We start from the raw sequence: 14,535 nt of genomic DNA on the forward strand, positions 1-14,535 counted from the left end.
ATAATATAAATTTAAATGGTTCTTCGAGTGTATGTAGGTAAGAAAACTGTTAAAATAAAGAAATAACGAACTAAAATCTGCTCTTGTATCATAATAATATTATAAAATTGTACAAAATATAAGTATAGGTATATTTAGTATAGAATTCTATGACCGTTTTGGTAGTATAATTACAACTAAAAAATCAATTAAAACTGCAAATTAAAAGTCTAGATAAAATATGGATCTGCAACAATAAAAAAAATCAGAAATCGACCGATCAATCTAAAAAATAAATTATACGTGAGTGTGTTAAGTCCTCTATTTACAGTAATTTTAATAACTAAAAGTACCTACTAAAACACGTAATAACAAAGTAATAATAATAATGAACAAAAGCTGGAGAAATACGTAAAATCTAAAACTAGACGGTACAGAATCTGGCACATGGTGTGGGCTGACTTAAAACAGTCAAAGTTCATTTTACACAAAAAGCTGATGATGATGATTAATTATGCTGCGACTGCTCGGTGTATTCATCAGAAGCTAGTGACATATCAGCTATGATACCACTTTCTGCAAAATTAAGATTAATCGAAATGCATCATCAGAGAATCATCATTTTGTTCGTTAATTATTTAAACTTACCTACAGAACATTGACTATTAAGGGTGGCGGATCTATAAGGTTTAGGGCTGTCGTATTCGATGCTGGAATGGCCTTGACTGGCCGAATGGCCTCCAGAACCGCCGGAACTGGTACTGCTTGAGGACACACTGGACACGGATATTACGGAATGCGGCCGCTTAATCGTCCTGCAGGACTCTTGAGCGGGACCTGCAATCGAGTTGCGAAATCTTGGTGCCGCTGCGAAGTTGGAAAAAAAAAACGAAAAAGGGATGGTTAAAAATGCAGTCATGCAGGAATAAATAATAACATAAAAAAATAAATAAAAACAGTCAAAATACTCGTTGAATTTTGGTATTCAAGAAGCAAGCTTTCTATTGTTCAAAAACACAATATACAGGGTAATTCAAATTCGACCCTCACCATTGGGATCTCGGAAACTATAAGAGATACGAGAAAGTTTAAATTGGGGCAAAGTTGCGCAACGTAAAGGTCAACCAAATGCCGTTTTAAAAATTTCGATTTTCCGAGTACTTCCGAAGACATCCGGAAAAAACTGAAAAATTGATTTTTTGTTTTTATTTATTTCTAACCTTATTTGAAAAGATATCCCAAAACTAAAAGCATATTTTCATTGCCACTTTTTCCCAGCTATTTGATGATAGATTCAAATTTGCCACACGACGTTTCGTTTTTTGGCAGCCATCGTCAACTTTCTTTTTTCTTATGGGCGCCATATTGGATTTTTAGCCCATCAAATAGTACGTTTTATTCTGATTTTAGTGATGTATAACAACTTATGATTTGCTTCATAGATAACAAAATAATTCAATAAAAACTATTTTTACTTTAGTTATTGGCTTTGAGTTAATGGGCCGTTTTATAAAATGTCATTATTTGACAGTACTTGTCAAACACGATAATTCGGACGATCATTAAAGCTTTTAGAGATTTTACCTTAGTTAGCTTTGAGTTAATGAGACGTTTTATGAAGATTACTTGGTAGTACTTGTCACATGCAATTGGCCTGAACATACTTAGTCACAAAGGTGTACACGTGACTTAAACCGGTTTATTCACTCGAAGAGCTTAGGCCACTCGCTAGGCTCTGGACCTAGTTGTTCTTTTCGTGAATAAAAAATGGTTTAAGTCACTTGCTGTATAAATGACTATTAAATCACTCTGAATGACATTCGCCTATTTACAGATGTAAACAAACAAACATCAATGTCACATCTACGGGGCGCAGTGCAAATTTAATCGAACTGTCATTTTAGTTTTTTTGTAATATAAGAAGTCGAAATTTAATAAAATACTGTATAAAACACGTGACTTAAACTGGTTTATTCACTCGAATAAATATGAATGAATAAAAAATGGTTTAAGTCACTTACTGTATAAATAAATAAACTTGCATTTAACATTATAAAACATTGAAATTTGGCAAAAAATAAAGTTTCTAAAATGATGATCTTTCTCTTGGAAACATAAATAAACTGTTTAAGTTAGAGATAATGCGAACAAATCTCTTCTTCCGATTAACCTAAATAGTTCAGCAATACTTGAATAATAATAAAATTTTGTGCGGGGGTTTCTTATCTAGATACATCTTTAACTATGATTGACTTGCTCTAATGTTCGTCCGAATTATCGTGTTTGACAAGTACTGTCAATTAATGACATTTTAGAAAACGGCCCATTAACCCAAAGCCAATAACTAAAGTAAAAATAGTTTTTATTTAATTATTTTGTCATTTATCAATCAAATCATAAGTTATTATACATCACTAAAATCAGAATAAAACGGACTATTTGGTGGGCTAAAAATCCAATATGGCACCCATAAGAAAAAAGAAAGTTGATGATGACTGACCAAAAACGAAACGTCGTGTGGCAAATTTGAATCCATCATGGAATAGCTAGGAAAAAGTGGCAATGAAAAGATGCTTTTAGTTTTGGGATATCTCTTCAAATAAGGTTAGAAATAAATAAAAACAAAAAGTCAAATTTTCAGTTTTTTTCGGATATCTTCGGAAGAACTAGGAAAATCGAAATTTGTAAAACAGCATTTGGTTGAGCTTTAAATTGCGCAACTTTGCCCCAATTTAAACTTTCTCGTATCTCTTATGGTTTCTGAGATCCCAATGGTGAGGGTCGAATTTGAATTACCCTGTATATACAGGGTGGTTGGCACCACGAACCTAATGGTGGCATTTTCGGTAATACCGAAAGTGGATATACCAACTCGCTTATTTTATATGAAACATCCTGTATATTGTCTTTTTTTTACACTTTACACTTTGTATAAACACTTAAAATTATGTAAGTAGATGCATATTTGCTGATTGCCTACACTACTAAAAAAAGAACAAGTGTATGGCGAATTAACGCAATTTGAACCTTAAAAATGACATAATAATATAACTTACATAAGATGAGTGTGTTATAAAGTTGTATTGCATTAACACGCCATTTTCGAGTCACCGTGCAGAATTCAGTATGGAAATCTAAAACAAGCCAAAGTGGTTAAAAGCTGCCAAAAGTTAAGCGAACGTAATCTGTTTGAGACTAAACTTACTTTTGCTCAATTGAGCGATGCTTATGGAACGATCGCTGATCTGGTCCGCGCTGGGTCTTATATCTAGGCAAGGTTTGTTTCCTATGCCCATGGAAGACATTTCTGCCATACGTACAGCTAAAATTTCTACAATTATATTACAGTTTTCCCAGGAAAGAACAGTTTGATACCTCTATTTCTTATAGCTTGTCTCCAAAGCAATTGAGACAGTTCCTCAGTCCATGCTCTTTTCACCTCTTCAGACATGGACTGGAGAGTGAAAGTGTCGTTGGGTTTTCGTTTCCTGAACCAAATTTCAAATTTGGTGGGACTCTCCCCTATTCGAGCTGTTAGACCAATGTCGGTCATTTTGATACTGTTTTTGTAAATGTAAAGGTCAAGATTCTGCAACAATAATAATTTTGCTTCACGTTGTACGAGGGGGGAAACGCATTAAAAATACCTTTCGGTCTGGGAATCGCCTGGCTTTACTAAACAGTATCAACTCCTCGAAGAGGAACACCTGCCTGAGAGACTTTTTACCGCTTCGTCCCTCCCAAACTAGAAATTCGTTCTGTCTAAGTAGTCGTCCTTGTTCTTTTAAATTCACCTGAAAAACATTTCAAATTAATACTTAAGAAGGAATAATAGAAAGAAAATACTCACATCACATTCTCGGATGCTGTCCATGGCAAGGAGATCGTTACCGTGTCGCAATTGGAAACGCACCATCTCCTCGGCCTGTCTGAGGTCCTCGATTTCTTGTATGGTTCTCTCTGGAGAGCTCAACAGAGAGGTGGGACAGGCCTTCATCATTTGTTGGAGCAACAACGCGTATTTGCCCATTCTTTGAACTGGTTTCAGCAGGTAACTGGCCAGGTCCATTTTGTCGCCCAATTCCATTTGTTTACTCTAAAAATTTAAATTATCAGCTTTCAGTCAAACAATTTACAATGCATGATTTACTAGAAGTAAAGCTTTTTCTGTAAGTTTAATGTTGTTACAAACAGCATTTTTGTTCATAGAAATTTTCAATTGAAAATCGAAATTTGAAATGGTTCTGCGGGTTCCGTGGAACTCACCAAATTAATTATTTTAAGCAATTCCAAATTTTAAACAGGGTCTAGAATAAAATTATAAAAATAGAAGTGTTTCACTTAAAAATTTGGCTTTCTGTTCTTAAAACTCATTGTTGGTGGCCAATTTTTGACTATTTTCGATTATATAAAATTAAATAATGCCGGTTACATGAATTTCTGACATTTGACTGGTAATGTAAGAGTATTTCAGGTTAAAAATATGTAACAAGAACGCTATACAGTGCGTTTTTTTAACGCGCAACATAGGATTTTACGTGTTAAATTTTTAAGCACATGTCAGACCATGTTATTTTGGAACTAGAAGTATAAAACTTGACGGGTGGCTGTTTCGTACCCTGAAGCTTAAGTAAGTTTACCACTTCGGCCTAAAAAGTGATTAAAAACTTGCAAAAAATCATCTTTTTTCGAAAAGATTTTATCTTTCCATACTCCTTGTATGTATGATAGGTGCTTGTTTTTGATACTGGCACGGCAGGTAGCAGGTAAAATTTGGCGTAGAAAGTAAAACAGGGTGATCATTAACTTTATATCAAGAAAGTTAAGAACAAAAGAAGTATTTTTTATAAGTAAATTGTTCAAAGTGACCCCGGTTTGAAGCCAAACAGTATTCCAAACAATCACAAAATGCCCTTTTGACGTTCAAAAGATGTCGGGCCATGATGCAGTCAAAATATGTCACTCTACCTGCTACCTGCCCTGCCAATATCAAAAACAACAAAGAACAACAATGCATACAGGGAATATGAAACGATAAAATCTTTTCGAAAAAAAAATGATTTTTTGCCAGTTTTTAATCACTTTTTAGACCAAATTGGTAAACTTACTTAAGCTTCAGGATACTAAAGACACACCCGTCAAGTTTTAGACCTGCAATTCCAAAATAACATGGTCTAACATGGGCTTAAAAATTTAACACGTAAAATCCTATGTTGCGCGTTAAAAAAAACGCACTGTATAATCGAGACAGTAAATTTTTGGTCATTTGCAACACCCTGTATCTCTAAAATGGCTTAACCCAATTTAAAAAGCAAAAAACCTTTCAAAAACAATCAAGAACAACAATTAAATTTGACTGAAAACGACACATGTTTGCTTATACAGGGTGTACCTTTGACACCACTGAAAAACTTTTATCCGCAATCTCTGTAACGCCAATGAATTTTACCAAAAAAAGCCCATTTACTGATGATGAACAAAGTAAGACATTCAGTAACGTAGCAACACCTGTTGCCACATTGTTCAGGTTTTCACAAAAGTAAATCATAACAAAACTTGCCTTAAAAAATGCAGATCCATACTCTGACATTAAAGAATCCGACTTGGGTTTGTTCTTATTATACAACGCGTACAAGTAGAATCGTTTGTCGTACTTGAGGAAGATTTGGCCGACCTGAAGCGGGTTATTCTCGCACTCCTCCAGCTCCTCCAGGAAATGGTGCCGATGAAACTCGTATATTTTCTCCACGTTACCAAATACGGTGTTTCTATGGCCGCGCAGTGCTTGAGGAATGTCCTCCCGTTGTAATTCCGGGATGTAGTTCACTATGACGTAGTCCAGTGATCTGACGTAGTCGCGCTCCGTTTCGATCATCTCCCTGATGATGTAGGTGAGCGTCCTGGAAATTCGCGGTTATTTAATGTTTTAGCGGTTTGGTCGAAATTACTTTTGGGTTTTATGGTCCATGTTGTGGTACAAGGCATCTAGTGGTAAGTCTAAAGTGGATGCGTGGCAGTAGAGATGGTTGTTAGCTGAGACTGGAGGCACTTTTCTACGATCCTCCATGTAAGGATCGTCTTCAATGTCGTCACTGCTATTACTACAACACTCAATTAAAAAATTTGCGAACGCAGCTAATTTTAACACACCTTTTATGGAACCTATCGCTTCCTTCTTCTATTATACTATCCTGCTGGTTTTCTGCATTGTCTTGACTACTTCCACCACTCGAACTCCCGGTGCTACACACAGTGCAAGTGTCTTTGTAATACTGGCACGTACACAACCTCTTTGAATTCCTAACTTTCGACTCTTTATACGAGTTGGAACTCTCCTCGCCCACCGAGTTGTCCGCGGTGGACATGCCACTGTCGCACCTTCTGCAGTTGCTGTCCATGCCGTCCATTGTTTGCAAAAGGTCTTCGACGCTTTCGCGTTCCTCCTTGATGCCGCCCAAAGTGGCGCTGTTTTTCCGTTCCAGCTCTTTGGTGGCCCCTTGACAGTTACAATTGTGCATTTGTATGTAACGCTTTTTCAGTTTGTACGATACGGAGTTGTTTTCGGTGTCGCTTTCACAACAATTGCACAATTCTCCAGCTGCATGATGACTGAATTGAGAAAAAATGGAAAATTAGTGTCCAGTTGGTAAAGCTTTTTGAATTGCAAGTTATCTCAGTTATTATATTTAACTTAGTGTCATACGGTTTTGGCAAACAAAGTTGAGTTTGGTTTTGATAATGTGACAAAATGAGTGACAAAAGTCACAGTCTGAACTACACCTAACTTGATTCAAAATACGACCGTACAATAACCCCTACGAATCTTAAGATATTCAAAAAGTAAAAATTCTTCATAAATTCAGTGAGGTAGTTAGTATTTCCTCTTGTTATACAGGGTGGTCCAGTTTTAAATGTCAATAATTCACCAATCCATAGCCAATTAAAAAATAAGTTGACATTCATTATGTCATTTTCCTGAAAAGTGCTTCCTAAGGAAAATACAATCTTTCAAATTTCTGTTTAAAAAATAGGTTTTTGTCATAACTGTCAGACCGTTGGAGGAATATTGATCAAATTTGGAACAAGCACTTTATTACACGTTATTACGGTCAAAGACCCAAAACTAACCCAACCCAACTTAAAAATTGGAAACGGAAAATTCACTTAAAAAGTTTAAAAAACATTATTGTAGCCAGTTTTCATAATTTCCAGACAAACTAAAAGACTTTAGTTTTGAAAATTGAATTAAAAAAGATAAACATTTCAGAAGCTTAAAAATTGTGTTTGTAACCAGTTTTCATGCAAATCGAGAGACTTTAATACTAAAAATTGACTTGTAGACATAAAAATTACTTTTTCAAAAATTTGTTACTACAAATTCATACATTTAAACATTAAAAATTGACTTGAACCCCAAAATGTAACTGAACTAATGAAAAGTGACATCAGAAGCTTAAAATTTGCATTTGAAGTAAGTTTTCATAATTTGAAGACAAATTTCAATATTTTAGTCTTAAAAATAGTCTTAGATGCAGGACATTAACATTAGATTCATGAAAATTGTCTTGAAAACGAACTTTTCGTGCTTTTTACTTTGCTTTTCATTTTCTTCGAATTCTGGACTATTTTTAGTGCTTCAAAACTGCTTTCAGCTTGGAAAATCGAGTTTCAAAACTATCTTCACCAAGTTATTGACATAGCAAACTTAAAAAACAATTTTTACATTCTTCATAGACTTAAAATGGCATTCCAAGCTTTGTCTCTATTAAATCGACTTCTAGACACCTCAGTGCTAAAAATTCGGATATTTCTTAATAAACTAGACTGTTTTTAGTTTTATAAGGCTGTTTTCAGTGCCTCAAATCGAGTTTCAAGACTATCTTTACAAAGTTTTTGACTTATCAGGCCTAAAAGCCAGTTTGTCCACTGACCATAATCTTGAAAATGTTATTTCAAGCTTCTTCACTATTAAATTGACTTCTACACTCATAGGTGCAATAAATTATAGCACCTCTAAGAAATTCAGACTGTTTTTAGTGATTTTTAAGACTGAAAAATCCAGTTTAAGACTATTTCCAAAAGTCAAGTTTCTTCAGTAATAAAAGTAAAAAATGTTGGTACCAAATGCTACAATAATAGCCTTGAGAACTAATTTTTAGAAATAAAATGTCCGAAAATTTAATTTACTTCTAGACTTGTTGTCCAGTCCAGAAAATTGAGTTGTACACTAATTAAAGTCTTGAAAATATACTTTTGGACTCTCTTTTGTCCTAGTAAGGTCCGTTCTAGCATTAAAAGTCAACTTTTATACTATTTTTAGTAGTAAAAAATGAGTTTCATGCACAATACAATCTTTGTCTTGATTTCCGGACTTTTTTTAGTTCTTGAATGCCAGTTTCAGACACTCAACCAGGATGGCAGTCTGAGAAAGCGGATCATAAGGCCATTACTAGTAGCAAAAAAGTTTTTAGACTATTCAGTACAAATTTGGACTTTCACAAGTCTTGGATGTTCAGTTTTAAACTATACAACGATTTTTTAAATTGAAATTTGGAGGACTGTATCTTCGTTAGGAAACGTTTTTCAGAAAAATGACATAATGCAAGTCAACTTATTTTTTGATTAGCTATCAAATGGTGAAGTATTGACACTTAAAACTAGACCACACTGTATTTTTGTGCCTGACAAACCAATACCACTAACTTTTATTTGACAAAAATTGAGCACAGCTCTAAGTGAAATACCGAGATATCCAAAAAAATGCACTTTTAAAATGCTATTGGCAACACTGCACTGATTTATTTAAATAAAAAACTTGTATCAGTATACAATACATAAACTTACCTGCAGTGGTAAATGTACGCCATTGAACTAACCGATCTTCTACGAATCTGAGTGTTCTGAGACCTCTGAGGCGTGCTAGAGGCACTAAACTCAGAACTGCAGTAGTATGTGACATTCTGATCTGGTCCCGAGCGTTTATCCGGTGGTAGGTCGTGTTTCTTACTTACCGAATTGGACGTTTTGGTGTTCTAAACCATCAATCGTAACTCATTTTGTTTGCAATTTAATTAGACAACATACCTTGCATAACTGCAGTAACTTTTCGTTGGCGCTTTTCTCGGCCAGTTTGAGAAACTCTCCCTGTTCGGCACCGTCGTCATCCAAAATATCGTGGCAGGTTTCCAGCAGCAAAAAACACCTGGAGCTGTTCTCGATATGCTCTCTGGTTTCTTCCAAATGTTCCCGAAACGACCTCATTTGACTGGCCAAACTGGTGCAAACGTCTTTCAGGTGTTGCGCTTTAGGGTCGTTGATGTTTTTGCATTCCTCCGTTAGGTCCGTTGATTTTTCAATTTGTTTCTAACAATTTTTTTGAATGTTTATCTACTTAATAATAGATTTAAGTGCCGTAATAAACTGGCTAATAAAATCGTGGCAGTGTCTGCTGAAGAAGCACCTATTTAGTGCGTAAAAATTGAATTTGATTCAGTTTTACGATGTCAATAAAGTCACAGATTTACTATGCCAGACTTGTTTTGATATTTACGACTTTAAGACGGGATTATTAGAAACTTACCCATGCGAGGAAGAAAAACTCATCGAAATCGTTTGCCACCTCTTTAACACTTTTCGAATCTACAGAAGCTCTGAGTAGGAGGGTTAGACTGTTGATTTTTTCATCCCCCACTTGTTTACTCCATTGAAGAAGCTGTAAAACACCAAACCATCATTAAACTTAAGTGGATCAACTTATTGTTGCCATGGGGTTGTTTGCTTAAAGTTTTATATGTAATTACATAGTTTTTTTTAAAGAAATTGATGCATTCGTGCGCACGGAAATGCAAATGAAAACCAGTTTCCGGTCTCGCGATGATACAGTAATAATAAGAGATCGGTGCAGACATGGAGGTCTTTCACTCCCATTATTTACGATTATCGCTTTTTAATATTAATGTGAGAAAGATAAAATTTACTAAACAGTTCCCATTGAATAAGTCTATCACGTATATGTTTCTTTGGTTTGATATTCAGTACGAACGTGAATTCCTCTGATGGAATTCCATCATCCAATTCATTCAAGTGTTATAAAATGATTTTCAGTGGACAACGTTTCAATGTTGTCAAAAAATCAGAAAAAAAATACAGAATTTTTGAATCCTTGAAGGAGATTAATTTTGTACATTTTTTTTAATTAAAAATTTAGTTTTTCAATAAAAATTTCTAAATAACGCCCTTTTTGTACCATCTTGGGGAGTGCTAAATTTTATACTTACGTAACTTTAATGCCACGTGACTTAAAAAAGTCACGTGACGTTAAGAATGACATTTTGACCTTAAAAAGTAACACTTTTCTCTACCTTCACTAGGTTCCGTTTAAGGCAAGTGTGGTTCAGACTGCGATATTTTGCACATAATCGGTCACATTCAAACTGAACTAAGCTAGCTTAAGTTGTCCTTAAAACATAAACTAGCTGAAAGTGTCGGGGAAACGAGCATAAAAACTATAAAAACGTCACGTGACGCTTCAGGATTCTGTTTTGTTAAAAGTTAAAAAATATTCGTGTAACATTTGAAAATAAGTTTGATGATTGAAAAATGCCACGTGTCTATTTTCATTGTGAAAAAAGTCACGTGACTTTAAATATATTAGTTTAAAGTGAAAAACGGATTTGTGACTCCTCAAATAATATTTTGACGTTTAAAACTGTCACGTGACATTACAAATTTCATTTTTAATCTTAAAAAAGTCACGTGACGTTAAGAATGACATTTTGACCTTAAAAATAGGCATGTGATTCAGTGTATCAGTTTAATGTCCGTTTGCCCTACCTTCACTAGGTTCAGACTGTGATATTTTGCATATAATCGGTCACATTCAAACTGAACCAAGCTAGCTTAAGTTGTCCTTAAGTTAAGTTAGCTGAAAGTGTTGGGAAAACGGGCATAAAACTATAAAGAGGCCACGTGACGCTTCAGGATTCTGTTTCGTTAAAAGTGAAAAAAGACTCTCGTGACATTTAAAAATAAGTTTGATGATTGAAAAACGTCACGTGTCTATTTTCATTGTGAAAAAAGTCACGTGACAGTAAAAATATCAGTTTAAAGTGAAAAACGATTACGTGACCCCTCAAATAACATTTTGACATTTAAAACTGTCACGTGACATTACAAATTTCTTTTTTAATCTTAAAATTGATTATTTTTATTCATTATCACGTGACCTTTAGAATACTGTTTTGACGTTAAAAAAGAGACACTGGACCGTTAAAAATATATTTGATTGCCGAAAATCGTCACGTGACGATTTGCATTTTAAAAGCAGTCACGTGACCATTCAAATAATATTTTGACATTTAAAATGGTCACGTGATCTTCAGAATCCGTTTTGACATTAAAAAATAGTTACGTGACCGTTTTCACCTTAAAACTTATCACGTGACTTTAAAAAAACATCAGTTTAAACTGTCACGAATAAATATTTTCAAATCAAAATAATATTTTCAATATCAAAATAATATTTTGAGATTTAAAACAGTCACGTGATCTTCAAATTCCGTTATGACGTAAAAAAGTCTCACGTGACCTTTAAAATTAAATTAAGAGTCTTCTTAAGGATTTAGAAGGCAAAAAGTGACAAGATGCACGAAACTGCTTTTTTTTAACTAACTTCATCTTTACTAAGCGCAGCTTCGTTATTTGAGGAGTTACAAAAAAAATGTAAATAAGTAAAGTTGCAGGAAATTGTATCCTTTACAAGATTGTATCAAAGTGTTTTTGCATTCAAGGGCCTCCTTAAGGAGTTACAAGGCAAAAAGTGACAGGCAAAAAGCAGCTTTCAGCTTGATGCTTTTTCTTGAGCAATCAAAAACAGTGCTGCGAATTACACAATTACTGCACTTGTGGTTTTAGAAGAAATTAATATCAAAGCTCAGCAAAGGTTCTGAAGGTTAATTCCTTGGAACAATAGAAGATAAAAGTGTCCTAACTTTCCTTATTTTTTTTTTAAATCCCTATTCCATTACAGTTCTAAATTTGAAACTTCAATTTTTATTAAACTCATAATATGTATCGCAATACACTTTGTGCATTCAACAGAAAAATATAAACAACTAAAAACCTGCAATATGTGAGTATAAAAAAAAATCAGACAACGGCCTAGTTGTCGCCCCTAGTAGGTCATATATCAGTCAGTAAAAACTACCTTATTAGTCGTGTGACGTTCATTATGACGTTAATCAGGCCTGGAATGGTTTAGTAACTATTTGAAAATGTTAAATGAGTGGGTGATTCCTGTGATTGAGACTGGCAATAATTCAGTGTTAAGCAAAATGGCAAAAATATTAAAACGAAATGCTACGTGAGATGAAATCTTCAGCTACAGGGCGTTTAGGGTCAAAGCGTGCGTCAAAACCGGCGATTTAATGTATGCAATTACCCGCAATTATTATTTTACCTGCAGCCCATTATTTCAGCGAAGATCAACACGACGACAGCAGGAAAGGAAGAGCGAAATTTTAACTGACATTTCGGCCGGTTTTTGGGTTACTACCGCGTTTCTTTATGATTGCAAAAAATCCAATTTACCTCACTCATAATAGTTATTATTATTTACTCACCTTAGAAAACCGGTCAACACGTACACGACATCTAGCACCGATATGCTTACGTACACTAATGTACAATGTTCGATGCGAAAAACGATATGTAATTGTTCAATAATGTCCTGTAATAGTCATCGGAATTGATAGCGACTATTTTCAGAACGTCAACAATAGCTTCTGCAGTTTTATTGTTATCAGCGATTGATTTGAAATTTGAAATTTAAGATGAAGAATATGAAATGTCAAGTCTAAAATGGACGAGAAACCATAAAAGGACTAATCGAGTTTTTACGTTTCGATTCCAATGCGGACGTGTAAACATCTTGTGAGACATCGGGGCAGATATCGAAACAAACTACAAAATTATTTATACATTTATCATGACATGATCACTTTAAGATAACTGCAACCGCATTTTTCTCGGCATTAATCGAAATGCCAGTCCTGTTTTGTACTTATATAGCTATATCGTTCAGGACTATTAGGCATTCTGGCTGAATAGTCGACGTGACAGCAAAACTTCGATTTGTTTTAATCATATTAAACCAGGAAGAGTTTCGCGGTTAAATTCTTTAAACAGTTTAAAAAATTGATTTGGCTTCTTCCGGTTTAACTGAGAAATATCAGCCTTAAAAAAAACATAGAATAGTTGATAGAATAGTAAACTATTTTAAAAATAAGTCAAGAAAGTACCAATCATTCTAAAGCTAACAAGAAGAATAGAAAGAAGACAAGATAGAAGTTTAAAAGTTTGTATAAAAGGTGTTGATGACTATTTTTTTTCTACCATATATTTGATCTACCCTATCCATCGAATTTTGACATTAACACTGAGTTTTCTTTGAGGTTATATGACAATTTGTCATGATATTTTGTCAACTAGTAATTTCTAAAAATGAATTATAAATAACTGAAATCTGTAAGGATTTCTGTAGATTGTTCTGATATCATAGCCAAACTGTTAGTTGTACCATTACATCTTTATAAGGATTTTGATGTTACAACATCCATAAAGGTATGAAGATTTCAAAATTATACATAGAAAACCAATGCTAAGGAAGGTACGAATAAAAATCAATAAAATAGACAAAGATGAAGACAAATTACATAAATGACAAGTGTCAGACTATTTTTCAAACATTTTTGTAATTCTGTTGCCATTTGAACTTTAACTGTTTCAAAAGTAAATTAATCGATCTAGGTGGTTTGTTTTAGTTTAACACAGTTTGTTGTCACGTGACCCTCCAGCTAAATAGTGTTCTAGAATCACGTGACAACTGTCACTAACGTCAAAACTGTACTCAAAAATTGCTAAAATCAGGATTTAGAAAAGTTTTCCTGTAGTCTTCGATGTAAAACGTATTTCTAAGATTTATGACAGTTGTCACGTGACCGTCTAGCTAAGTAGTGTTCCAGAATTACGTGACAACTATCACAAACGTCAAAACTGTCAAACTGTACTCAAAAGTTGCAAAAATCAGGGTTTAGAAAAGTTGTCTTGCAGTATTCCATGTAAAACGTGTTTCTGAGATTTTTGACAGTAGTCACGTGACCGTCTAGCTAAATAGTGTCCTAGAATAACGTGACAACTGTCACAAACGTCAAAACTGTGCTAAAAAGTTGCAAAAATCTGGGTTTAGAAAAGTTTTCTTGCAGTATTCCATGTAAAACGTGTTTCTGAGATTTATGACAGTTATTTTGACAGGTGTCACGTGACCATCTAGCTAAATAGTGTTCTAGAACCACGTGACAACTGTCACTAACGCCAAAAACAGTCAAACTGTGCTAAAAAATTACAAAAATTAGGGTTCAGAACAGTTTTCCTGCAGTATTCGATATAAAACGTGTTTTTCAACTTATAAGTGGCGCCACATGCTGCACATAACAATTTGAAAAACAACTAGCATTAAGTTTTCAATTTTTTTTACAGCAAAAGCAAAAATGTTTTCAA

At 34.2% G+C, this 14,535-nt stretch overlaps 1 protein-coding gene across 6 annotated transcripts in view; it reads right to left on the reverse strand.

The window, feature by feature from the left end:
- Window positions 1–78: 78 nt before the first annotated feature.
- The window catches only part of LOC145726627 (puratrophin-1-like), a 164,001-nt gene continuing 149,544 nt past the window's right edge, over window positions 79–14,535 (reverse strand). For 4 of the 6 annotated variants that reach the window (XM_081975801.1, XM_081975802.1, XM_081975803.1 and 1 more), the window contains 13 exons: window positions 9,560–9,691; window positions 9,064–9,342; window positions 8,824–9,011; window positions 6,130–6,588; window positions 5,928–6,080; window positions 5,540–5,879; window positions 3,830–4,075; window positions 3,627–3,773; window positions 3,355–3,568; window positions 3,185–3,301; window positions 3,036–3,113; window positions 628–846; window positions 79–555 (listed from right to left, as the gene is read on the reverse strand). In XM_081975801.1, the coding sequence (XP_081831927.1) occupies window positions 488–555; window positions 628–846; window positions 3,036–3,113; window positions 3,185–3,301; window positions 3,355–3,568; window positions 3,627–3,773; window positions 3,830–4,075; window positions 5,540–5,879; window positions 5,928–6,080; window positions 6,130–6,588; window positions 8,824–9,011; window positions 9,064–9,342; window positions 9,560–9,691 (2,640 nt within the window). In that variant the 3' untranslated portion in view covers window positions 79–487. The remainder of the gene's footprint in view (window positions 556–627; window positions 847–3,035; window positions 3,114–3,184; window positions 3,302–3,354; window positions 3,569–3,626; window positions 3,774–3,829; window positions 4,076–5,539; window positions 5,880–5,927; window positions 6,081–6,129; window positions 6,589–8,823; window positions 9,012–9,063; window positions 9,343–9,559; window positions 9,692–14,535) is intronic. The other 2 variants (XM_081975804.1, XM_081975806.1) reach the window with 2 other exon arrangements.

This window comes from Ips typographus, linkage group LG3 (genome assembly GCF_016097725.1).
Source record: "Ips typographus isolate SLU linkage group LG3, UJ_Ityp_2.0, whole genome shotgun sequence".
Classification (NCBI taxonomy): domain Eukaryota; kingdom Metazoa; phylum Arthropoda; class Insecta; order Coleoptera; family Curculionidae; genus Ips; species Ips typographus.